A 27417-nucleotide genomic window follows, 5' to 3' on the forward strand; every position below is an offset into this window, starting at 1 on the left:
GAAAGCATGCCCACAAATTCTGAACAGCTGTGCTTACTGTAGCATTATATAAAAAGTGCCATTTTAACATGAGTGTAAACCAGGGGGTTTAGGGGTTCAGGGAGGCCCAAATTAGGTTTATTTAACAGCAGAAACTAACTATTCAAATGTAAAACTTAAACACTGCTTAGTCTTCACTGTATGAATGAAATACACACTGATTCTCATTAAAGCTACAAAAGATATTCAGTCATGAGCAGTGAGAGATTTTCTCTATCTTCTGTTGTTTGATTCATATTAAGCACACAGAAGGAAACAGGTTTACTTAGTTTCTGTAACTTTAAGTGCTTCAATATTTTGTTACACACACTTTCTGAACTGTTTGGTCCACTTGACCGACGTAACTGACTGTGTTTACGTGAATACTCACCAAGACAGGAATTTTGGCATAATTTTGGGTAGGACCGCACAATATATAAAAATGTAAAATGTTACTTGAATCATGTTGTAGTTACATTTTCGAGTTGACTAGTTAATCGAGAATCAGTCAAATGTTCTGAAAAAAAAAAAAATCGAGATTTAATTTTTTTGCCAAATCGCCCAGCCCTAGTTATAAGCATTTTGGGTTTCTTCACACTATATTCTTAGCACCGCATTACATAACTCAAATGCCTTTGCAAAAATAAAATATATACAGACTTTTATGTGCACACAAGAAACCATTAAATTCTATGTGTGATTTAATTAGATCTATAAATTAAATATAATTAATTAAATAAAATAGATTTAAAATAAGTTCAATAGATATAGATTTAAGTGTAAATAGGTTTAACAAATATTTAATAGTATATAATATTTATTAAATTATCATCATTTATATTATAATAATATTATATAATATTTAATAATAGATATTAAATAAATAAATATATTTAAATTTTATTAAATATAGATTAAACGTGTGCTCGCGTGAGGGACGTTAATGTAGTGACGTAAACGTGATGGCGCAAGCAACTGCGAAGACGGAAGATATTAATTCTGTTTATTACAAAAGACAAGATATAACAAAGACTATAGAATGCCATAGTCTTAAAGAGACTTTGGATATAACCACTGCGATAGGTCCTTTATGTCATTTATTTAATTCTACATTGAGGACGCTTTATAAAACCTACTGAGATACCTGACTAACGAACGACCTTTACAACGAGACGGAGCTAAAGTTACTGTGCAATTCAAACAGTAACGCTCATCTGTCAAACAGTAACGCTCATCTGTCAAACAGTAACGGTCATCTGTCAAACAGTAACGGTCTTCTGTCAAACAGTAACGGTCATCTGTCAAACAGTAACGGTCATACAGTAACGGTCATCTGTCAAACAGTAACGGTCATCTGTTAAACAGTAACGGTCATACAGTAATGGTCATCTGTCAAACCGTAACGGTCATCTGTCAAACAGTAACGGTCTTCTGTCAAACAGTAACGGTCATCTGTCAAACAGTAACGGTCTTCTGTCAAACAGTAACGGTCATCTGTCATACAGTAACGGTCATCTGTCAAACAGTAACGGTCATACAGTAACGGTCATCTGTCAAACAGTAACGGTCATCTGTTAAACAGTAACGGTCATACAGTAACGGTAATCTGTCAAACAGTAACGGTCTTCTGTCAAACAGTAACGGTCACCTGCCAAACAGTAACGGTCATCTGTCAAACAGTAACGGTCATCTGTCAAACAGTAACGGTCATCTGTCAAACAGTAACGGTCATCTGTCAAACAGTAATGGTCATCTGTTAAACAGTAACGGTCATACAGTAACGGTCATCTGTCAAACAGTAACGGTCTTCTGTTAAACAGTAACGGTCATCTGTCATACAGTAACGGTCATACAGTAACGGTCATCTGTCAAACAGTAACGGTCATCTGTCAAACAGTAACGGTCATACAGTAACGGTCATCTGTCAAACAGTAACGGTCATCTGTTAAACAGTAACGGTCATACGGTAACGGTCATCTGTCAAACAGTAACGGTCATCTGTCAAACAGTAACGGTCTTCTGTCAAACAGTAGCGGTCATCTGTCAAACAGTAACGGTCATACAGTAACGGTCATCTGTCAAACAGTAACGGTCATCTGTCAAACAGTAACGGTCTTCTGTCAAACAGTAACGGTCATCTGTCATACAGTAACGGTCATCTGTCAAACAGTAACGGTCATACAGTAACGGTCATCTGTCAAACAGTAACGGTCATCTGTCAAACAGTAACGTCTTCTGTCAAACAGTAACGGTCTTCTGTCAAACAGTAACGGTCTTCTGTCAAACAGTAACGGTCATACAGTAACGGTCATCTGTCAAACAGTAACAGTCATCTGTCAAACAGTAACGGCCTTCGTCAAACATTAACGGTCATCTGTCAAACAGTAACGGTCATCTGTCAAACAGTAACGGTCATCTGTCAAACAGTAACGGTCATCTGTCAAACAGTAACGGTCTTCTGTCAAACAGTAACGGTCTTCTGTCAAACAGTAACGGTCTTCTGTCATACAGTAACGGTCATCTGTCAAACAGTAACGGTCATCTGTCAAACAGTAACGGTCATCTGTCAAACAGTAACGGTCATCTGTCAAACAGTAACGGTCATACAGTAACGGTCATCTGTCAAACAGTAACAGTCATCTGTCAAACAGTAACGGCCTTCTGTCAAACAGTAACGGCCTTCTGTCAAACAGTAACGGCCTTCTGTCAAACATTAACGGTCATCTGTCAAACAGTAACGGTCATCTGTCAAACAGTAACGTCTTCTGTCAAACAGTAACGGTCATCTGTCAAACAGTAACGGCCTTCTGTCAAACAGTAACGGTCATCTGTCAAACAGTAACGTCTTCTGTCAAACAGTAACGGTCTTCTGTCAAACAGTAACGGTCATACAGTAACGGTCTTCTGTCAAACAGTAACGGCCTTCTGTCAAACAGTAACGGTCATCTGTCAAACAGTAACGGTCATCTGTCAAACAGTAACATCTTCTGTCAAACAGTAACGGTCTTCTGTCAAACAGTAACGGCCTTCTGTCAAACAGTAACGTCATCTGTCAAACAGTAACGGTCTTCTGTCAAACAGTAACATCTTCTGTCAAACAGTAACGGTCATCTGCCAAACAGTAACGGTCTTCTGTCAAACAGTAACGGCCTTCTGTCAAACAGTAACGGCCTTCTGTCAAACAGTAACGGTCATCTGTCAAACAGTAACGGTCTTCTGTCAAACAGTAACATCTTCTGTCAAACAGTAACGGTCATCTGCCAAACAGTAACGGTCTTCTGTCAAACAGTAACATCTTCTGTCAAACAGTAACGGTCATCTGCCAAACAGTAATGTCTTCTGTCAAAAGGACGGGTGCTAAGCCAACGGTAAGCATTATAAATGTACTTTTATTCGTCGTTTTATCAATCTAATGTTAAATGTTTCACTTCAAATTCATATTTCCAATTATATATTTGGATTAGAAAGATTATATATTTTAAAATTTCCTTTTTTGTAATTGCACATATCTGGTTAAGTTAATTCTGAGGTAAATTTATGTTGATCCCTTTTACGTTAGTTGTTTAAATTCGTCACTAAAACACTTCACTGTAATGTTTCTTGACCCAATAAACAAACAGCTTTGTAACAAACATAAAAATAAAGATTTTTATTCTACTTTTCAGGACGGGAACAGGAACAGAGCACTTTATTGGTAAGTGTAACACTACTGACACTTAGAGGTTAGTTTTAGTTTTGGCAAATGGAAATACATTCTATCACTATATTAACAATAATGTAATTAAAACAAAAAAATTTAAATAATTTTTAAAATCACGCTTTGAAATGATTCACTAAAGACTAAAAATCAGTCTGGCAGTATTTTCTGATCATATGTTCACCCCAGAGGCCAAAATGAGCATTGTGAAGCTATATTTATATTTATAATATTTTTTTTATATTTCAATTGTGTTTCAGGGCAGTTCGTGAAGACAGAGAGATGTTGTGATGACCAGGACCTGGCAACACTAGAATCTCTGCTGTATATATTGATATCTGTCCACTAGCACAGGGGTTTTCCAACATTTTGGAGCCAGGGACCCCTTGCAGACAAGATTTGTCAAGGACACCCTCATAATTACAACAGATTTTAAGGTTAAAATTATCGTGGGTGGGAGTATAATGAACATAATATGATTGTTTTAAATGGTCCTCGTTTTATATGACTTGTTTAATAATGCAGCACAATATAGGCCTAATTTACCACATTTTCCGGAAAGTTGCACCAGGTCAGGAAAAAACACACACAGGTTGCATCGATGCATAAGACACATTTTACTATTACTTTCAGAAATAATGTAAATGCTGATAAATAAAACAAACGTTACAGATTAAGTAACCATGATTTAGAAACAGAGAGAGGAAGACATAGACAAACATGGACAGAGCAAGAGCAGAGGATCTCTAGACACTGTGATCTACAGCAAATAGAGAACGAGAAACACTTTCTGCTGATTTGTCCTAAATATCACAATGTGAGGGAAACTTTTCTCCCCAGATTTGAAGCCCTGATCCCATCATTTACTGAACTTAGTGATACTGAGAAAATGCCCTTCTTACTTGAAGATAACACAGCTGCACTAGCTGCAAAATATGTATTAACCATTCACAATGTTAGATGTTAAACATGATTAACTTGAAACCGACTTTATCTTTTCATTTATTTAGATGGATTTTATGTTGTTGTTATATGTTAATGCTTTGGCAACATTGTGTTACACAATCATGCTAATAAAGCGGAATTGAACTGAATTGAGAGAGAACGCTTCTTAAAAGAGCAGCTGGAGTATCTGATCTGGCGTCGCTGCAAGACAGAAAAAAAATACTGAATTATTTTACAAAAATATATTAAGGGTGTGACAAGCAGTATACAGTTCCTGTGGTAAAAGCATGGTGTTGTGGTTGTGCTTTAACAAATACCACAGTAAAACTATGGTTAATATGGTAAACTCATAGTAAGTGTTGTGGTTATTGTGCATTATCTACAAATACCACACAGTAAATCAACGGTTACTGTGGTAAACCCATACAAAGAGTAGGGAGTAAACACGGTTACTTTACTATGGTAAAATCATGAAAAGGGGTTGTGGTACCATACCTACAAAAAATAAATACCACAGTAAAACTACAGTTACGGTGATGACAGGCATTGTATATGTTGTAGTTACGGTGTATTGACTACACATAACCTGGTCGAGCAACAGTTACTATGGAAAAATATGGTAAGTGTATGGATTTTGTACATGATCACAATTGTCACACAACACTGGGTTGGTTGATTTGTTGTGCTCTCGCCAGCCATGACTAAAAGCTGAAGACCCATGTCACATGATTAAAAACGGTTTTATTTCAAATGACAACAGGTCAACATACAGTAGAAGATAGCTTAGGCTAATGTCAATGGCAGTCTACCAGCTGTGCTAACTAAGCAGCCCACCACACTGCGCAAAGACACGTCCAGATAACAGCTTTTGTATGTCGTTTTTGAACAGCCAATTTTGGTCGCCTAAAGGTGCAGACTGTGACACCAGATGACATCTTTTTTTCCAACATCTACCGAACATCCAGTATTGACGTCCACAGGACCTAGGGCTAATAGTAGGCTAAATGTGGCCATTGTGGACGTCTTTTCTACATCAAACAAACTCATTTTATACTGCTTATAGGCTCTGTACACAACTGTAGTCCCATTTCAGAAGGTGGCATACTGTTCAAGTTAATTTTCCTATAGCTTCATTTGATTGTCTCAGCAGCAGATGATAAATGGAAGCGCATACAAAAGGTGTAGTGCACTTCCAACTCAATCCTGCTGCTGAGCCAAACAAAGCTACACGAAAATTAATGGCTACAGGAGAAAAAACACAAACAAGTTACACAGCCCACCTTGCATGGGTTTATACCACAACAACAAAAATTAAAGTGCTTAACCAAATACGTTTTGTGGTCAAATTGAACAGGAAAGATGATATACAAAAGATTCTCCACAATGGATCCTGAGTGACTGATGCGTGTCCTCCACTTCTTTGCGGTGCATGCTTCAGATGCTCTTAAGTGGTCATCCTTATGAAGTCCTCTGTGGCGGTGTCAAATTTCATGACTGCATCTGCACAAGTAGAAAGAGACAAATGATTAGAAATATGCAAAGGAAATCTGCAGTCATACACCAAGTCCCCATATTTGGAAGCAAAAATATGTTTACTATGCATCCACTATCAATACTGGATTAATACAAAACCACCTCACCAGGAGCTTCTTTCCTTGGTCAACATGAAATATGGGCTTACCTTTTATTGCTCTATAAACCTGTGTCGTCGCCAAAGATTTCTTGCCCTTTTTCCCCTTCATATTGGAATTGAGCCATCAGGGCATTAGTGAAGAGCCTAACGAAAAATTACACATTTACGTTGATTTATAAAAGGTAGGAACATCACACATCTCAAACCCTTTATACTACGTCCCCTCCTTTAATCCCTCTACAACAAATCTCCTCGTCAAGAACAGCTGGTCTAGAAGCTCACAATGCGTTGTGAACTTGTAACACACTTCATACTGCATGTAGAAACATGCCTGTCAAGGACTTTGTGGAAACAGTCCTTGGTGTTCTTCCCTCCAATTCTTGCAATCTGTAGCACCTGTTGGAATAGGTCTATGAAAAAGTTGACTGATACTCCCCAGAGGAACCTAACGGTGTACGAATACACTGTATTATGTTATGCCAAGCTATCCATTACTTCCAGAATTGTAAAACCTACCAGGGTATCAAAGGCTTGTGCATCACAGAGGCGTTGCTCCTCTCGCTCAAAATCCTCCAAGGTCTCCATCCTTTTAATGTGCATGGCTGAAGTGGCAGGTTGTGCTTGTTTATAGCAATTGCGGAGGTCAACCAGCACGTTTAAGACCTTTTTCTGGCACACTGAAACATTGGATTACGATGGTTACCTCCAATTAGAATAGCAAGGCTAGCTAGCTCACAGTTTTTGTAATCGGCTTCAGTGTCTGTTATTAATACAGTAGATAGTGTTGGAGTAAGGAGAGAGAGAAAAAAAAAAAAAAAAAAAGGGGTTCAGACAAATGTTCTCACCTGATAGAAACCACCCTACAATTGATGTTAGAAAAACAAGCCACTGCTATAATTGAAAAAGCAGTTTGTGAGGACAGAGGGAACAGTAGAGGAAGAGACAGTGGTACTAATAGAAGAGTCAGTCTCTCCCTCTTGCTCAGTGTCCTGTCGTCTCACACTGCCAATAGATTAATACTTACCATCCAAAAGGTAATGGAAATGTCCATCTTCCATTCTCGGTCACTGCATCTGCACCACAGAAAGTCTATTTTAGAAATTAACAAAATGACAACTTAATGGATTTGGGTCGCATTAGAAGAGAAATGAATCTAATATTGTAACGATTAGGGGTGCATCAACACTACTCACTGAACTGCAAAGTGCTTAGATGAAATTTGTGTTCTTAGACAACTCACCATGCCTTGGCCTTTCATAAGGGGGTCTGGTGAGATCACCGTGCCGTGATCTTTCATCATGACTTCACCGGACGGTGTGCCTCGAACCATCACTGTGCCAGGACTTGGACCTGTATCTGGAGACATCACTATGTCTGGACCTGATGCTGGATCCACCGCTGCACCTAGTACCATTTAAATTTATTTTAAAAATCACTTGGTCATCTTTTTAACTGACATAATACAATACCACTGCAACAGACCAACCCCTACTGGTTGGCCAACAAGAGCTGGAGACCAATAGAAGACAGTCGCTACAGACACGGTGCCTTATCCCGTTTCTTTACCTTGAGCGATAGCCATCCCTGGCCCAACCTCTTGCTACATGTCCAGATCCTGAAAACCACGAAGAACATGTCACAGGGCTGAGAGAAAAAAAAAAAAAAAAAAAGTGATGATTAATACTCACTGGGTCTCGAAAGGTCTCGTCGCAGAGGGGCAGTGCTTGCATTTTGAGAGTCTGAAAAAAAAGACAATATTCAAAGATGCATTGTTGAAGTTAAACAAAAAGGTGAGCATTAGTTGTGATGGGTACTTACTGGGTGTCAACGTTTCCCTTCCCGCATTGACACGCTCCATCAGGCCAGACAAATCTGAAACATGTGATGGAGCCTGTAACTGCTGTCGTGTGTAAAGAAAATCGATACCACACTTGATTCAAGCAGTGAATAGTCCTGAATAGACTTCTGCAGTTAGTGCAATGGATAAAGTGAATACTCACTGGACATTTCCCTGCACCAAGATCCTGCAGCTTCTACAAGGCCACCCAAGGTTTGATTTACAGAGTCTAAAACGCAGTACTGTTCCACTAACAACTCATTTGAACGCATACTGCCATTTTAACACATTACTTCATCTAACGTGATGCAGAAACACTGAAATAATTAAAATACCGATAAACCAGTGATCTAGTTACATAAAAAGATTGCCCTTACTTACCCGTTTGAAGGAGTACGTGCATCAAGTGAACCACACGAACCGAGCCTCACTGGTGACGTCACTGCTGCTGAAGATGCTGCGCGGACTTCGGACGAATCTGCTCTCCACCAACATTAATGGGAAGGATTGGCGTGTCAAATGCATGCAAAATTGGACTTTGCATTACACGCAACTGGAAAGTGTAAACTAGTGTTATTTATACGCAGATTGAGGAGACCGGGTTGAACTAGAAATTACGACTCTTTAAACCATACTTGTACTCTGACAAGATACATATTTTTACACATTAAGCCAAGAAATACAAATATTTACTTACCAAATTTGTATTTTGAGAAAATTTCCAAACTTTGTGGAGAAGCTCACCAACACGCACGGTCTTCTCTTCCGACTGCAAATGGCCTTCACGAGATCTCACAAAGTGATGTTATTGAATCGTTTCAACACATTTAAGTTGAGGACAAATATTATAGGTCAGTCAATTTACAACTAATTGAGAGTGAAAACTTAATTTTAAAGTTGAATGAACAAATTCAGAAACTGAAAGGGTCAACAAATCATTGAAACAACTAACCTGCTAATAACTTAACAGTGGAATCATAATACTCCCAATGAAACCATTGTTGTGCAGAAAACAACAATATTAAATGGAGATAAACTGGAGTCCACACACAGGGCTCATGTAATGCTTTTATTAAATGCCACATTAAACACGTTTGAAATTCTTGTGAGAAGTACAAACCATCTGGACCAGAAATGGACCAGCCAAAAACAAACAGATCACAGATCAGATTCTTGAACAGTCGTTTTGATATCAGTGTAAGTGACACCTTTGTATTGGCCCTTGGTTTCATACTGCAACACACTGCCGTTCTTGCAAGTGATCTTCACTGTGCCAGTGTAAGGCAGGTCAAACATGGCTCTGCCGATGGTGATGTCAACATCCACTTTCTTTTTAGGCGGCACTTTTATGGTGCTAGACAGAGTTTCGGTTCTCTCATCCGTTTCCTCCAGACTACGAGTGCTTTCTGTTCCTACACTGAAAGCGAATCCTGTAGAAACTTCTACAACTTCTGGAATCCCTGCCTTCACTTCCATTTTAAATGTTGCCGTGAAGCTGTTACTCACAGACCATGAAGATTTCTTGCTCACTTTCTTGGAGGTTTCGATGTTTTGCAGTTGTTCGACAGAGGAGTCGTTTCTGTAAGTGGCAGATTTGATCTCTTCCACGGTCACCTGTGGTATCAGTTGGTGGAGAGTGGGATAGTCGACATTGGTGAGAACTGTTGATTGAACTGCATTGAGAAACATGAATCCCATGCAGTCAATATCTGAACCAGATCTTCCTTCAACTCCCAAACAAAATCCAGAGCCGACATCCATGGGATATTCTGTTTTTAAGCCCCAGCTCGTCATCTTTGCAAAAAATTGTCCACCCTTGTTGGTCTTGAATTTGATGGCTCCAAGACGTGTTCCTGCTCCATTCCCCCAGAGGGACAGTGAAGTGAAACACTCGCCAGGCTTGAAAGCGTACTCTTGATGCGGTCCGGATGGATTGCCAAAGTTTTTACTTCTGCCATCTGAAAGCCAAACCTTGACAGCCTTCACCTGCCATTCTCCCACCCACACCCAGATCTTCTCTAAACTGGCACCGTTGTTCTCCCCCGTAAATGAAAACCGATAACCTCCTCCACCACCAATTATCCTTAGAATTGTTGGGTAGGGCATCTTTGGAGTAAATAGATCTGAAAGTTATATCACAGATCAATATTAACATTGGCAGAAAAAAAAAAAAAAAAAAAAAAAAAAAAAAAGCAATATAGTATATTACATCCTATGCATAGTAATTTTTTTTATTTTTTTATTTAAACATTTAAGTAACTTAGAATTTTAAAAAAAATCATATTCTCTCTGAAGGATCACCATTGAAAATAAATCTTTGAAGTGCTTCCCAACCCTTTTTCTGGAGGCTTACCCACAATACATATTTTTCGATTTCTTCCTTATCTTACCCTTCCATTTCAGGTCTCTGGGACTCTATTAATATCCATCTCTATTAAGCTCAATCAATGGTATTTAACAAACAATAGCCACTTTTTGCATGCATCTATGAACATGCAGTCTTGCAATAAAAGTAAAAAAGTATAAAAAGCATAAGCTGTAAACTACGAATTACATGTTAAATACTCGTCTCTGGAAACGTACTTACACGCGGATGTAGTCTGATGAACTTTTTCTCCAGATAAGCTCCTCTGGTGAAAGTCAGAAAAGTAAGATGTGCTTGAAGGTACTGCTGCTTAAATAGAGCTCCAAAGGGGGCAGACGGAATGATTTTGCTCAGGCAACACCCATTTAATTAGCATCTATTGCATTTCACAACAAATTAGTATTAAATCTCCATCACCTGCTTTCCAACCCAGTAGATGGAGCGGCAGTTAATACACAGAGCCGTAGTTCACTGACAAGCCACGCAATTTCACGTTCATTATCACGAGATTATGAGCAAGAATTGCGTGTACTGATTGTGTATACTGATGTTTTATTCGGTTGCAGAATAAGGCGAGATGAACATCAGGGAGCGCTAAACGCTCATTACATGCAGTGTGTGTTCATTCAGACTCGAAGCCGGAGGACGCTCTCGTGCACAAAGTTGCACCATGAAATTCCTAATATATGAAATGAATAAACAGCTGTTTTCACAGAAAAAAAACCACGAGTTTGGAATTGCGATTGCAACAATGTTTAATTTGGGTTTTCAGGTAATAAAGCATATGCACAATACAGTACTAATAGCATTCATTACAGTATGGAAACTATTCTGCCTCATGGGATAAAGCGTTTGTAGTATATAAACAAATCATTATTATTGTCCAGCAGTGTATCTGATTTCTAAGCCAATTAAAAGCTAGAAAAAGAGCACCACTTATACACTACCAGTCAAAAGTTTTTGACCAAAGATTGATTCAAGAATTTTTTTTTTTTTCTTTTTTAAAGAACTCTTCTGCTCAGAAAGCCTGGATTTTTCATCCAAAGTAGGCCTACAGCAAAACGGTACAAGTTTGAAATTTTCACTGTTTAAAATAACTTTTCTATTTGAATATATTTTAAAATGTAATTTATTGTGACTTCAAAGCTGAATTTTTAGCATCATTACTCCAGTCACACGATCCTTCAGAAGTCATTCTAATATTCTGATTTCCTGCTAAAAAAAAAAAAACTTATGAAGACAGCGGAGTATTATTATTATTTTTTTTCCCCCAGGTTTCTTTGCTGAATAGAAAGTTCAGAAGAACAGCATTTATCTGAAATAGAAGTCTTTTGTAACATTTATAAGTGTCTTTATCACTTTTGATCAATTTAAACCATCCTTGCTAAATAAGACTAATTTATTTTCCTAAATAAAATAATAATACTGGCTCTAAGCTTTTGAATGGTATGGTGTATGATGTTACAAAAGCTTTTTATTTCAGATACATGCTGGTCTTTGGATCTTTCTATTCATCAAAGAATCCTGAAAAAGGTTACTCAACTGTAATGATGATAATTAAAGGTTTCTTGAGCAGCATATCAGTATATTAGAATGATTTCTGAAGGATCATGTGACGCTGGAGTAATGATGCTGAAAATACAGATGCGCATCACAGAAATAAATTACATTTTCCAATATATTCAAATAGAAAGCAGTTGTTTTGCATAGTAAAACTGTATTTTGGATTAAATGCAGGCTTGGTGAGCAGAAGAGAATTATTTAAAAGTCTTCCTGTTCAAAACCTTTTGACTGGTAGGCTATGTATTACAGAAAGTTATATTGTAATGTGTTTTTTATATATATATATATAATAATTGATATTTCAATGTCAGGTATATTCAACTAAATGTCATGATTCTTTCATTTATTGTTTTTTGGGTCGTGTTATTGGCTACCACTGATTACTTGATATATCCAGATATAACAATATTAACTATTAGACAATTATAAATGAGCTACAATCAATCATTCCTTTTGATATTTTTTTAAATCTAAATTGTATTCCATAACATTTGTTACAGTTCTCATAAAAGTAAAGGACCGGTGTATATTTTACTAAATGTTATTCAGATGGTAAATATTCTTGATCTAATTCATCTTTACTGTAATTTTAATGGCTATCACTGATTACTTGCCAATCTCCAGAACACATGTTTCTAATGCATGTCAAATCTCTTGCGTTTTAGATGTAAAACCTTCAATCCTCAGAGACCCAGACACGCATCAGATATTCAGATGGAGCTATCATTACAAGAGCATCTGAGAAAAGAGACAACCGCGTGATCAGACTCCAGCAGTTTCCAGTTCAGATGCTGGATACTTCGGTCTTCATCTTCAGCACACATTAAACCCATCCACCGTCCGAGCCTGTATTTCCCAACATCAGTGCAGAAGACCAACCCTGCTGCTCCTCTTAAGCCAGAAGGTCGGGTTAAACATTTACCCCCACTGCTGGTCAAAACAACTCGATCGCTGGATTTGTCCATATTTAACCCAGCATTGTTTAGAGTGTAAAAACTTATTAAAAATATTTCATATATATTTTTATTTCTTTATTTAATTAGTATTTTATATAAAATGTGACCCTGGAGCACAAAACCAGTCATAAGGGTCAATTTTTCGAAATTTGATTCGAAGTTTATTTCATAAACAATCTTTCCATTGATGTATGGTTTGTTAGGATAGAACAATATTTGAAAATCTGGAATCTGAGGGTGCAAAAAAATCTAAATATTGAGAAAATCTCCTTTAAAATTGTTCAAACGAAGTTCTTAGCGATTCATATTACTAATCAAAAATTAAGTTGATATTTACGGTAGAAAATTTACAAAATATCTTCATGGGACATGATCTTTACTTAATATCCTCATGATTTTACTTATAATTAGTTTTTTCTATGTTTATTGCGTATTTATTGTCCACTAGAATCCACAGATTTTTTTTACTTTTATTTATTATATAATTTATATTATTTTTAATTTTTTTTTATATTATGTATTTATAATATTTTAGTGCTGTCAAGTGATTAATCACATCCAAAATAATCTTTTGTTTACATAATGTGTGCAGTGTATATTTGTGTATATATAAACACACACATTGGAAATATTTACATGGAGACCCAGCTATGGAGTTTTTGCCTCTGTAGTGGACATGTTTCAGTGAATTTCTAAGTCTGGATGTCCTGTACAGAGCGCATTCAGGGCTTTACAGAGATACTAAATGATTGGACGTTTCACCAGGACCTCTCCCTCTCCTTGGTCTTTAAAGACGGATACATTTAATTAGTGAAACAATTAACATCCTTATGGAAATATGATAATATTTTGTAATTGTCATTTAAATCTGAATAATTTTCTAATTGTTTGTCATAAAGCAACATCTCAGGGTTTTCAAATTCAAATATGACTTCCTGTTATGAAACAGGACGTCATTTCATACATGTCCACTGTAGAGGACACCAGGACTAAAATGATGTTTATGATGCATTTTGGGAGACATAACAATTGAATAGGAAAATAAATTATATATCTATTTTGTTATGAAATATTAGATATTATGAAAATCTGGCCAATTATTACTCCCATTATGACAATTATTTTTTCAACATGCTGTCCAATTAATATGCAAATTAGATACAGTAAAGATACACTGTTTAATGGGAAAACCAGTTTATGGAAATTTGTATAGACATATTGCATAAAACAAAATGGTATATCAAATCATTTTGTTATATATTTTATAACATAGTTGAGAATCATCCTTAAAGTTTAGAAGAAAAAAAATCCTGAAACCTAAAAATGTTTTGGTGATTTAAAAAAAATCCCATTGTTTTTGCCTTTTTGATGTCTATTCATGCAATTTATTTTTAGAAAAACTTAGTCCTAGTGTCCTCTACAGAGAACATAGAAAAAATATGAATAAAATATAATTTTTCAAAAATGTTAATTTCACATTTTTTTTCTAATTCTCTAAACAATGAATTATTTTCACCTTTATTTCTTTATTGTTGTTAATGATTTTTTTGTCTGCTGGTGTGGACGATAATATAGTTATCATTATAGTTTTGTTTGAAGGCTTGTTATTTGATGTAAAGTGTTTTGTGTGTGTCAGAAGCGTAGTTCCCTCTCTCAGCGTTCAGCGTCCAGACCTGCCGCTCTCCTCCACCGTGAACGCCGCCGCTCAGGACTGGAGGAACACCTCAGACTCTGAACGCCAGCAGTATCACAACACCGCACCGATGTCAGAGCACACACTAACTAACCACACACATTTCTTAAACTAAAATTAAACAGGGTTATTTAACCACATTTATAAAAAAGCAACTGAATTATACAGTAATTGCATATTAATTTGTACTGTTTGGAGCAGAGCGTTTGTCTTTTTTGTGAGTTTATTTCTTTATACTTCCGTAGGTTCATGGAGATGGACAAGAACGCCAACAGAGCAGATGAAACGATTTATTTGAAACGTTAAAGGTTAAAAAAAAAAAAAAAAAAACCGCGACTGAGCCAGCGTCACATATGAGAAAACACATGCACACTTTACTCACTGATTGATAAAACATTTTACATTCTATCCCTAGTGAAATAAGTATATATTTAAATTACATTTATTTCATACCAAGTATAGTTCAAATCTATAAACATATTTACTGACTGATAACTTGAGACTTACTGATATTATGACGGCTTTCCTGTAGCTCAAATAGTAGAGCATGGCACAAGCAACGCCAAGATCATGGGTTCGATTCCCAGGGAAAGCAAGAGCTGATAAAATGTAGAAACTGTAACTTGAATGCAATGTAAGTCGCTTTGGATAAAAGCGTCTGCTAAATGCATAAATGTAAATTATATAAAAATTATAATTGCACTTTATTTGGCGTATTACTTGTGCACAAGTAATATTTTAATATCACTTTTGGTGAGAATTGTATAATATCAGTCTTTAAATGCAAAATACTTACCTGACGTATGCTTGCAATAGTTCCACTTTAGCTCAATCAAATATAAGCATATCTATAATTGTTCTTCAGCACCACTTTAAAGCACAAAATCTGACCCAGGAGCTCAAAACCAATCATAAGGGTGAAAAACTGCTAAAAGATGTAAAAAGGAGCCACCGCTTCTGGATCTCGCCGAGAGCGCGCTGACCGAATACTCACAGGTCATAGATAGTGTGGTCTTTATATTTTACAAAAAAGTTACAATTTTGAAATGCGGTGATGGTTGTATTTTTTTGTGTTTTATCTCAGTGTTCCCATTGTTGTATAAGGTTTTTTTATGCATAATATTAACCCTAGAATGTGATCAAACAGTTTAAAATAGCTGGGCTGATTATATATATATATATATATATTGCACATGTAAGGTACAGGGAAACGAAATGCAGTTAGCATCTAACCAGAAGTGCAATAAGCAGAGGTACAGGATATACAGTGCCTACAATATGTTACATATGTACAGAATATACAGATAAGGCAGTAGTACTATGGACATAATTTACAAGTTTTTAAATACTATCAGTATGATATACAGATGGGTGATATGAACATACTATACAGATGTGTTGTGCAGTAAATGTATGTACACTATGAGCAAAAACTATGAAAATAATTACAAATGGATATGAATAAGCTATAAATTAAGATATATAAACACTAGTGCAATGAACATTGAAAGTGCATAGAAATAAAAATTTACAGTACATAGTACTCAGTGTGTAGATTGGTTGTTTTTTTGTTTAGTTTTTTTAATCGATTTAATGATGGGGAGGGGTGAAGAGTTTGTAATGGTGTGTGAGGGGGGGGTATCATTGGGCAGAGTTTAGTAGGGAAACAGCTGTAGGGAAAAAGCTGTTCCTGAGTCTGCTTGTCCTTGTTCGGAGGCTCCTGAAGCGCCTCCCAGAGGGCAGTAAGTTAAACAGTCTATGGTCAGGGTGAGAGGAGTCCTTAAGAATGCCGCGAGCTCGACGTAAACAGCGTTTTCTCTGGACGTCCTCAATGGCAGGGAGTGGTGTCCCTGTGATGCGTTGGGCGGTTTTCACCACCCTCTGTAGTGCCTTGCGGTCAGCAGCTGAGCAGTTCCCATACCAGACTGTGATGCAGTTGGTCAGGATGCTTTCAATCGTACACCGGTAGAAGTTCCGCTGGATGATTGGAGACAGGTGGTTCTTCTTCAGTGTCCTAAGGAAGAAGAGGCGTTGGTGAGCCTTCTTGACTAGGCTGGATGTGTTGGTGGTCCAGGTCAGGTCCTCCGAGATGTGGGTTCCCAGGAACTTGAAGCTGGAGACACGTTCAACAACCATCCCGTTAATGTGGATGGGGTCATGCGTTCCACTTTTCTTCTTCCTGAAGTCCACAATGAGTTCCTTTGTCTTGCTGGTGTTGAGGAGCAGGCTATTGTCAGCACACCATGCAGCCAGGTGCTGTACCTCCTCCCTGTAGGCAGTCTCATATATATATATATATATAACCATTTTTATGACTGCAGAAATGTTAATTCCGTATAGTACACATTATCCCACCGGTTACAGTTGTGGAAGACCATAACACGACCATTTTTCACACACTTTTCCAAAAACTATTTTTTTTTAGAAAAACTATGTTTCTAAAAAAAATAATTACTGATTATTTCAAAGGGTTACTAATGACACATTTGGATATTTTCATGTCTGGGAAAAACTTGGGATTAAACGGGTTAAAACACGAATGAATCGTCTTGCCCTGGAGCCTTGTTTATCATTTATAGGGCTTTTTCATCAACTCTCTGCTCTCCTCAGACCAAAACATCTCAGACGTCTTCAATCATAATCCTGAGCCAGTCGCTGGATGCTCAGACTGGACTCACGCCACGGTTTCTGAAGCTCAGAGTTTGCATCCGTCTGCGGTCCAACATGATTTAAGCCCCTTTAAATGGCATAAATCTGCTCTTATCTGAAGATCCCATGATGGAGAACATATTAGCGCCATTTCAGGATTACATCAAAGACCAAACTGCATTTCAAATGTTTTCTGAGCCTCTGTTAGCGAATCCCGAGCGTCAAAGCTCCCAAACGAATCTAAACGCTTCAGTCCAAGAAACTCTTCATCTCGATCTTCAAGACTTTGGTCAGGAAGATGATAGAAACCAAAAACACAAGACTTTGTATGTTGATGAACTTGATTTTGCGACTCAATCCAACTGCTTCAATCTTCAAAACTACAAATCCCATCAGTCCCATAGTGGACCAAAGCATGATGGAGAGAAAAACATGGCAGTGAGGCAAAAAACTGAGAAATATATGCATGTAGGAAGTGCAAAAGTTAGCACTAACATGGATTCAGACACTCCCAATGATTCCCAGAGAACGAGAAGCATTTATAATACCACAAAAACACAGACAAACATAAAGGAGGTGCCCAAGATTGACAAAACCAAGGAAAAGATCTCTAATGGCACAAATCTTTTCTTATCTCAAGATCACATGATGGAGAAAGTATTAGTGTCACTTCAAGATAATGTCAAAACAAATGAAGGCCAAACTGTGTTTAAAATGTTTTCTGAGCCTCTGCTAACGAATCCCGAGAGCCAAAGTTCCCAAACAGATCGAAACGCTTTAGTCCAAGAAACTCTTGATCTTGATCTTCAAGACCTTGGTCCAGAAACAGAGGGAAACCTAAAAAAACGAGACTTTGTATGTTGATGAACTCTATTCTGCCACTCAATCCAACCGCTTCAGTCTTCAAAACTACAAATCCCATCATGCCTCATTCCCTTATTCCATAAAACATGACCCAGAACCACTAGAAACCCCTGTGAATGGAGAGGAAAACACAGTAGTCGGACCAAAAACGGAGAAATATATGAACGTAGGAAGTGCAAAAGGCAACAATAAAATGGATTTAGACATTTCCGACGTTTCCCAGAGAACGAGAAGTGATTTTTATAAAAAGACGAACCTGAAGGAATCACCCAAGATTGACCAAATAGAGCAAAATAACGTTAACGAAAATAAAAGACGACGAAAGATTGCAAAAACTTCATCTAAATTGGACGATAAAGACAAAAAGAGGGTTAAAACATCTAAATATCAATCTGGAAAGACTCAACGAAAATCAGCAAATGCAACTAAACATGAAGCGAGAGAACAAGAAACTGACTTAATCAAAATTAACGTGAGAAGAGTAGAATTACAGAATATAACTGAGACGGCGTCCTCAGCGACGGAAGCAAGGCACGCAAGTTTATGCCAACAGATCAGGAAAATTAGAGGAGAACATTTGGACGATGAATTCGAGAGACTTCAAAGGCGGTTAAAGACGGTCAGACGAGTTGGAAACCAATGAATGACGAAGACTGAAAGAGACGGCGCAAAAACATACCGATGTTCTGAAGGAGGACGTCCGAAAAAACAAACAAACTTGTTGGTCGAAGAGGATCGTGGTGATTTTCGTCGCAAGACAGAAGCGCGTCAACGATTACAAAGAGAGACGCAACAAAAACTCAAACAAGTGGCAATCATTTCAGAAAAGATGCATGAAATGAGCACTTGAGGCATAATAAACTATATAAACAAACCACAAAAAACATCACGTCTTTAAGAATTTTAATATATTAAAGTATAAAATATGAGACTTCGGCAGAAATCATTCGCAGTACAGTGCATCTTTGATTCTTCCAATATACAAAGCTTAAAATGACAAAAATATACAGTTTTAAATACACAAACAGATCCTTCGGACTTCATGATAAAATATATATATATATATGCATTTGTTCACAGGCACATTTAGTAGTGGTATATTCTCACAGTATCATTCCCAGCGTAGGGACTTGCGCAAAAACAGAACAAATTAAGAGTAACACTCAAGAAGGAAATCATTCGTACACACGCAAACGTAACCTCAAAACTACATTCTCAACTCGCGCTCACAGTCCATGTTAGTTAACGCATGCTCAGTCGGACTGAACGAGTACTAACGCTTGGCTTGGTATAAAGATGTTGCATACTTGCGGACGTTCGTCCCAGTGTTGCGATGCAACCTCAGTCGGACTTTATATTGGTCGCCCCGTAGCCATTATAAATCCTGTTGTGTTTGCCGTTGGCCTTTCCATTGGGAATCCCATTGTGATTTCCGTCCGCAAGCCCATGGGACTGGAGATATTCGGTAAAGACTTTGCGATAAACTGGATGCGTCATCAATAAGTCTTGCAGAGAAGCTTTAGGAGATGAATACATAATTAGCATACAATAGTCAAATAATAGCATTATAGGCTCAAACTAGGGTTGTGCGATATTGACGACAAATGATATACCAATATTTGGGGATAATTGAACGATATTTTGCGTATCCCAATATTTTGGGGATTTTTTTTGGTAACGATAATTGAACGATATTTTGCGTATACCAATATTTTGGGGATTTTTTTTGGTAACGATAATTGAACGATATTTTGCGTATCCCAATATTTTGGGGATTTTTTCGGTAACGATAATTGAACGATATTTTGCGTTTCCCAATATTTGGGGGATTTTTTTGCGGTAATGATAATTGAACGATATTTCGCATATCCCAATATTTTGGAGATTTTTTTTTTGTAACGATAATTTAACGATATTTTGCATATCCCAATATTTTGGGGATTTTTTCGGTAAAGATAATTTAATTATATTTTGCGTATCCCAATATTTTGAGCATTTTTTGTGGTAACGATAATTGAATTACATTTTGCATATTGTATTTTTTGTGCTTGTATCTTGGCTGGTTTAAGATTATTTTTTCTTTCCTTTTTAGCACCATGTCAGCTTCTATGTATATCATTATTGCTACTATGGATTATCACTTTGTTCAAAATTACTCAAAGATAAATATGACACTAAAACCACCAGTAGGTGGCAGCACATCCGAATATGCGATTCACTGAATCATTCATTCAAAAGATTCGTTCAAAACTGCTGTTCCATTTAGAAATCCAGTCTTTATGAATGGATCATTGAATCAGTGACTCAAATGATTCATTCAAACACAGATTCGTTCAGGAACCAAACACCATAGTGTTGTTCTGAAATGCACAAATGTCCTGCTCCGGCTATTTTCATTGGCGAAACTGAAAAAAAAAAGCCACAATATTGTGTCTAAAATGTAACACTCAGTCTTAACTTCTTGTTTTTTGAACTGTTGTATTCATCACGCAGTGAATGCTTTTGGACTCAAGCAGTGGCGTAGCCAGAATTTTAATTTTGGGGGGGCCCCATCTTAAAATGAAGGCGCCGCTCTATATTACATGTAGGCTATAATGTCAATATTAAATGTGCGCATTTTCAAGTGTTTGTGCGGCGTGTGGAAGCTGAACAGCAGCATGCTTATACTGCATGACAGTTAAAGCCTGGTTTATACTCGCGTCCGCAGAGGGATACTCAGACTGATTTAATTTTATTTTTAATATTATTTTGTTTATTTTTTCATTATATTTATTGTGATTAACCTCTCATTCTTGTTCTCCGTATAATGACATTCAATCATTGCACGCAATCACGGAGAATATAACTTGATTAAGATGATCAAACTTATTTTTAATTATCGTCTATGGGCTGGAAATAGTTCTTTATTTAAATCATAAAGTCAGTGCATGAAAAATGTGACCATTATATTAATAAATATAACACCTTTAATTTAATCCTTCTATACAGCCTTCAGTCAAATAATGTTTTAAGCTTTGGCTAATTCTAATGCTTTTTAATGTGATATGTTGTTTGTATAGTTTTCTCGCTGTTGTGAAATGAAATAAGGTGATCAGACAGTGAAGAATTGCCTATACACATACAGTATGGCTCACGCCCTCCTGTTTAAGTTGCGAAATACGCATCGGGATATCTTGACAACATATTCCTTGGTTTTATAATACTCAATTAATTGTTGTAAACTGAGATTGGTGTCTTTAGAAGACGTATCTGTGCTGAATTCTACATAAATAATCCACAACAATGCCGTGTTATGGGCCCAGCCATTGATAGAGGCTGCAGCAGAAGTTCTTTTAGGGGCCATTGACATATCACGTCTTTTGCGCGCTCAAGTCCGTCATTTCAAATGTACATGCGTGGCAGGCGCAAGCATAGCGCACAAGCTACAGAGCGCTTTGAAAGAAGGAGAAAGCGGCGCGTCTAGAGTTTTCCACGCGTTTTTAGTTGCGACATGTGAACGGCCCCACGCTACTATTTGAATCTTCCGCTTTTCGAACACAGAAGTGTGATAAAGGCTTAAAAGTTTTTTTTTATAAGCAATCAGAAATCAGGCCCCCTCGTGGCTATGCCACTGCTCTCAAGACGTGTTTTTGTTTGTTTTTTGCAAAGTGAGTGACATACTAATATATGATATCATATGCAAGATAATTTCAGCTCGCATATGGTTAAAACAACTATTACAATATTATCGTAGATGATAAATGTCGCACACCCCAGCTCAAATGCAGTGATTTTTACCTTCAGTGGGTCGCCCCGTGGTGGTCAGCGCCGTGTACATCTCTGTGATAAAGTGCTGAGGGACGCCCACCAGCGCCCCCATCAGGCCGGACAGATCGTCTGCGCTCAACAACCCATCCTGGTCTGCGTCGTACCACTGCGAACAGACAAACGTAAACAAAATTAGAATTTTAACTCTCTTGAGGGATGCATTTAGTCTAAAACTAACTTTTTGCCAAACCTGCCAAAATGGTGGTGACTTGAGAAACTTTACCAGTCATTAATTGAAAAACAGGCAGAATCAATTTGGGAAACGCATCTAATTGTGATTTTTCTGATTAAAATTGCAATTGCAATTTATAATGTGATCTTAAAAAAAATAATAAAAAAAAAATTAACCCAAAAGTCTAACTGAGATTCTTATATTAACTTTTTATTAAACAAATAAATATCAATATATAAATAATTATATTGCACAGTAAAAAAAGAATATTTCTTTAGTAATAATAATTTAATTTGACAGAACTACAGTAAAACTGCAAAACTTAAATTTTCACATTAAAACAGAGCTTTTATTTTGGTGGAAAACTGCAGTAAGACAACACATTTACAACGATTCTCATTACAAATTTAGTAAGAAGTTTGGTGCATGTTATGTTTTCAAATGCATGTCATAAGCAACTTAAAGTTCAGAGCAGTATTAACACTGAAAACACTGTTATTATGAGCTGTTTGTGTGCAAATGAACAGTGCTGCGCTTCACTCTCAAACACGCATCTGACTACATATGTATATAATCACATCATAGGCAAATAATCGCATTTGATGCTTGGGAAGTGTTCATCTCAGGCCTTGTCTGTAACTGTTTTCCCAGTACTTTTTATAACATCGTCATGTATGTCGACACCTCAGTCAGAACAACCAACTTGCATTATATGAGTTTATATCATGGCACACCCATCGACACACACACACACACACTCACCATGAACGCAGTGTGTATGAGAGACTCCAGACTCCTGAACCCAGAAACAGCAGAAACACTCAGACAGATCTGCCTCAGATCCACCGTATCTTCCTGCAAACGCACACACACTCTTCAACACAAATACACAGATCTGCTGTACTGGATAACAGCGTCTTGTCAATTAATTATTTGAAAGCAGCACATTCTTTGCTTTTGATCTAAAAAAGCATCACAAACTCACTAGCAACTGCTCGTTTATTAGGCATATTTACACATGAGGGGAAAACATCACTGATATTAGAGCCGAAAATAAAGCTGGTTAGTCTTATGTCATTTCAGCCATGTTTGACTGACTATGTTTTCCTTCCATTTATTGGCTTTTGTAAGTCTTATAGCCAAACGCACCAATTTTAGTACGCAGAATGAGACTGTTTTCAGTGAACAACGACCAAAAGGGAGACATTTCAAAGAATGTTGACGGTAGCCATTAACTTTCATAGTATTTTTTTGTCCATACTTTAGAAGCCAATGACTACTGTCAACTATTTGGTTATGGACATTCTTCAAAATATCTTCTTTTGTGTTCAACAGAAGAAAGAAACTAATGCAGGTTTAGAAAATCATGAGGGAGAGTAATTGATATGAATTAAAATTTTTAGGTGCACTGTCCCTTTAAACCAGAGTGTTTTCCTCTCTAAGCCATCGTAGGGCTGCAGTGGACTTGAATATAGTGCTTTTATGGTACGGTTATGATATTATGGTGCTCAGTTTTGTCATATTTGCACCTGCAGATGTACATTTATGCTCCACAGCAGACAGAAGGTCTTGTGGGTTTGTAGTGTCGGTTCACGAGCAGGGGCGCAGATGGGATTTTTTAACTGGGGGGGGACTAAGCTGTCAGCAGTCCAGTTGTCGGGGGTGTGCCCGAAGTGTGAATCTAGCTTCATAGTACTGGCTTAGTACTGCTGCTCCATAGTATAAACAGAGTATGTACGATTGCGAATCTCGAAAGTTAAAGTGAAACTAAAATAAATCTCAGCATCCACATGTAGGCCTAGCCTACATACACAACCATGGCAACGACAATCGCAGAAACAAGCAAAGATGACGCAAAAGCATATTCAAGCAAAAGCCAACAAGGATAAGTTGTGTGAGACGAAGCAAAATCAACGTTACTCTCCTATCAAAAAGAAACAACACAACCTTGGTGTCCAATTCAAGCCCTTCCTGCTCCTTGAGTTTCTCTCCACCGCTGGAAAGCTGCTCCGATCTATATTTACATGGGTCCTACCTCTTGCCTGATCGTAACCCTTCTTTTTAATGTTTTGTTTCTATGATATTTTCCTCTTTTTTTTTATATCTGCCATCCCTCTCTATCTATAGTCGATCTGCTAATATACGTCCTGACTCCTGTGCACTCAAATAGAGCTCTCTTCTCTCTACCAGTACAAGACACGCCCCTTACTGCTGATTGGCTACACATGTTTTGGGACTCGATCAGACACTGCGGTCAAAAGCGTTTTTCAAAAATGGCTTAGCGCATGTGGCCTGGCCGCCACTACTTAGGCTAATGTACATAGCGGAAACCCTGATTTATCCTCCGCATACTGATGTTGCCTTTCGTAGAGACAGTGAGGGGGACTCGATCGGGTCACTATGAATCTGGGGGGGGGGGGGGGGGGGGGGGGGGGGGCGTCATGTCCCCCCCATCCCTAGTGCCATCTGCGCGCCTGTTCACGAGGGTAATAAAGGATGACAGATGAACGCTTTAACTCAATCTCAAACTGCCTTACCTTTGAGTATAGCGAGCAGATCTTCACCGCCGTCTTTCTGTCCTTCAGCCCCAGAAGAGCGGTCAGGTGATCAGCCGTTACCATGGTGCTCTGGCCTGAGTGACAGCTGTCAATCATGCGGTTCATCACGACCTCCACGTGAGCGCTAGTGAGACTGAAGAAGAACCAAAGAGTGTAAGACGAACAGAGAAACTAAAGACACTAATACACACACACACACACACACACACACACACACACACACCTGTGTTCACGGAGGAGTTTGAGTGTTTCCTGTGCCGGAGGCTCCAGGGGAAGTGAGAGGCTTCCCAGCTTTTTAACAGGAAAGCGGCCCTCCATCACATAATCAGTGGCAGGAACACGCAGAGCCCTGCGAGAAAACACACAAGAGCTCTTCACATCACAATACTGCTTAAAGACATATTTCCAACTGAAATGACACACGTTTTGCTTTATTATTTAATATAAGCTGTATTTGGTGTGGAATGAGTCTAAACAGACTCATCTTATCTTTCTATATTATCTTTCTAGCAGTTGAACTGTTGTATTGAACTGAAATGAACTGAAAACAAGAGTACTGCTATTGTTAAAAACAAACTATTGAAAAAAATAATTGAAAGAAAATAAATAAATATCAGATGAAAAACTTAAGCTCAAAATGTTTTGGTGGTAATGAACCAAAAAAAAAAAAAAACTAAACTTACTACAAGTAAAATTAAAAGGTAAAAAAACTAGTAAAAAAAAGGCAAAGGCAAAATAACAAAACTACTAAAGATGAAATCAAAACTGGAAATAAAAAATAAACATTGATCAAAAATACAAACCCGATTCCAAAAAAGTTGGGACACTGTACAAATTATGAATAAAAAAGGAATGCAATAATTTACAAATCTCATAAACTTATATTTTATTCACAATAGAATATAGATAACATATCAAATGTTGAAAGTGAGACATTTTGAAATGTCATGCCAAATATTGGCTCATTTTGGATTTCATGAGAGCTACACATTCCAAAAAAGTTGGGACAGGTAGCAATAAGAGGCCGGAAAAGTTAAATGTACATATAAGGAACAGCTGGAGGACCAATTTGCAACTTATTAGGTCAATTGGCAACATGATTGGGTATAAAAATAGCCTCTCAGAGTGGCAGTGTCTCTCAGAAGTCAAGATGGCAAGAGGATCACCAATTCCCCCAATGCTGCGGCGAAAAATAGTGGAGCAATATCAGAAAGGAGTTTCTCAGAGAAAAATTGCAAAGAGTTTGAATTTATCATCATCTACAGTGCATAATATCATCCAAAGATTCAGAGAATCTGGAACAATCTCTGTGCGTAAGGGTCAAGGCCGGAAAACCATACTGGATGCCCGTGATCTTCGGGCCCTTAGACGGCACTGCATCACATACAGGAATGCTACTGTAATGGAAATCACAACATGGGCTCAGGAATACTTCCAGAAAACATTGTCAGTGAACACAATCTACCGTGCCATTCGCCGTTGCCGGCTAAAACTCTATAGGTCAAAAAAGAAGCCATATCTAAACATGATCCAGAAGCGCAGGCGTTTTCTCTTGCCAAGGCTCATTTAAAATGGACTGTGGCAAAGTGGAAAACTGTTCTGTGGTCAGATTTGAAGTTCTTTTTGGAAAATTGGGACGCCATGTCATCCGGACTAAATAGGACAAGGACAACCCAAGTTGTTATCAGCGCTCAGTTCAGAAGCCTGCATCTCTGATGGTATGGGGTTGCATGAGTGCGTGTGTCATGGGCAGCTTACACATCTGGAAAGGCACCATCAATGCTGAAAGGTATATCCAAGTTCTAGAACAACATATGCTCCCATCCAGACGTGGTCTCTTTCAGGGAAGACCTTGCATTTTCCAACATGACAATGCCAGACCACATACTGCATCAATTACAACATCATGGCTGCGTAGAAGGAGGATCCGGGTACTGAAATGGCCAGCCTGCAGTCCAGATCTTTCACCCATAGAAAACATTTGGCGCATAAAGAGGAAGATTCGACAAAGAAGACCTAAGACAGTTGAGCAACTTGAAGCCTGTATTAGACAAAAATGGGACAACATTCCTATTCCTAAACTTGAGCAACTTGTCTCAGACGTTTGCAGACTGTTATAAAAAGAAGAGGGGATGCCACACAGTGGTAAACATGGCCTTGTCCCAACTTTTTTGAGATGTGTTGATGCCATGAAATTTAAAATAAACTTAGTTTTCCCTAAAAATTATAAATTTTCTCAGTTTAAACATTTGATATGTCATCTATGTTGTATTCTGAATAAAATATTGAAATTCGAAACTTCCACATCATTGCATTCTGTTTTTATTCACAATTTGTACAGTGTCCCAACTTTTTTGGAATCGGGTTTGTAGCAATAAATACTACAAGAGCGTATAAATTATTAATAAAATAACAAACAGACCCGGAACACATCTGGGGGTGGGGGGGGGGGGGGGGGGTTAAATCAGTTTTTTTTTTTTGTGTGTATTTTCCATTTCTATTTTAATGTTATTAAAGTTGTAGTAATTTTGTAATAAAATAATGCACACCTGAGGAGGTGATGCGGCCACCCAGGGTGTGCATTATTTTTCTAATATTTCAATTATTCCACTTATACTACGGTTGCCACACCTCAAGACATTGATCAGATGATATGTTTC

The 27417-nt window shown here is 37.7% G+C and overlaps 2 protein-coding genes across 2 annotated transcripts in view; both read right to left on the bottom strand.

Moving 5' to 3' along the window:
• Window positions 1-9288: 9288 nt before the first annotated feature.
• Window positions 9289-10236, bottom strand: LOC306876702 (aerolysin-like protein; the record flags this gene model as incomplete). Its single annotated transcript, XM_079428056.1, has 1 exon — window positions 9289-10236. One exon carries the CDS (start codon window positions 10234-10236, stop codon window positions 9289-9291), a length of 948 nt encoding a protein of 315 aa, XP_079284182.1.
• Window positions 10237-19107: 8871 nt separating this feature from the next.
• LOC306869434 (lysophospholipid acyltransferase LPCAT4-like) overlaps window positions 19108-27417 on the bottom strand; it is a 28406-nt gene continuing 20096 nt past the window's right edge. The window contains exons 9-13 of the mRNA XM_079416213.1: window positions 24981-25106; window positions 24737-24890; window positions 22962-23054; window positions 21998-22133; window positions 19108-19737 (exon numbers count right to left, since the gene is read on the bottom strand). Of these exons, the coding sequence (XP_079272339.1) occupies window positions 19562-19737; window positions 21998-22133; window positions 22962-23054; window positions 24737-24890; window positions 24981-25106 (685 nt within the window). The 3' untranslated portion in view covers window positions 19108-19561. The remainder of the gene's footprint in view (window positions 19738-21997; window positions 22134-22961; window positions 23055-24736; window positions 24891-24980; window positions 25107-27417) is intronic.

The sequence above is a fragment of the Barbus barbus genome (assembly GCF_936440315.1).
Source record: "Barbus barbus genome assembly, chromosome: 1".
In the NCBI taxonomy this organism is placed as follows: domain Eukaryota; kingdom Metazoa; phylum Chordata; class Actinopteri; order Cypriniformes; family Cyprinidae; genus Barbus; species Barbus barbus.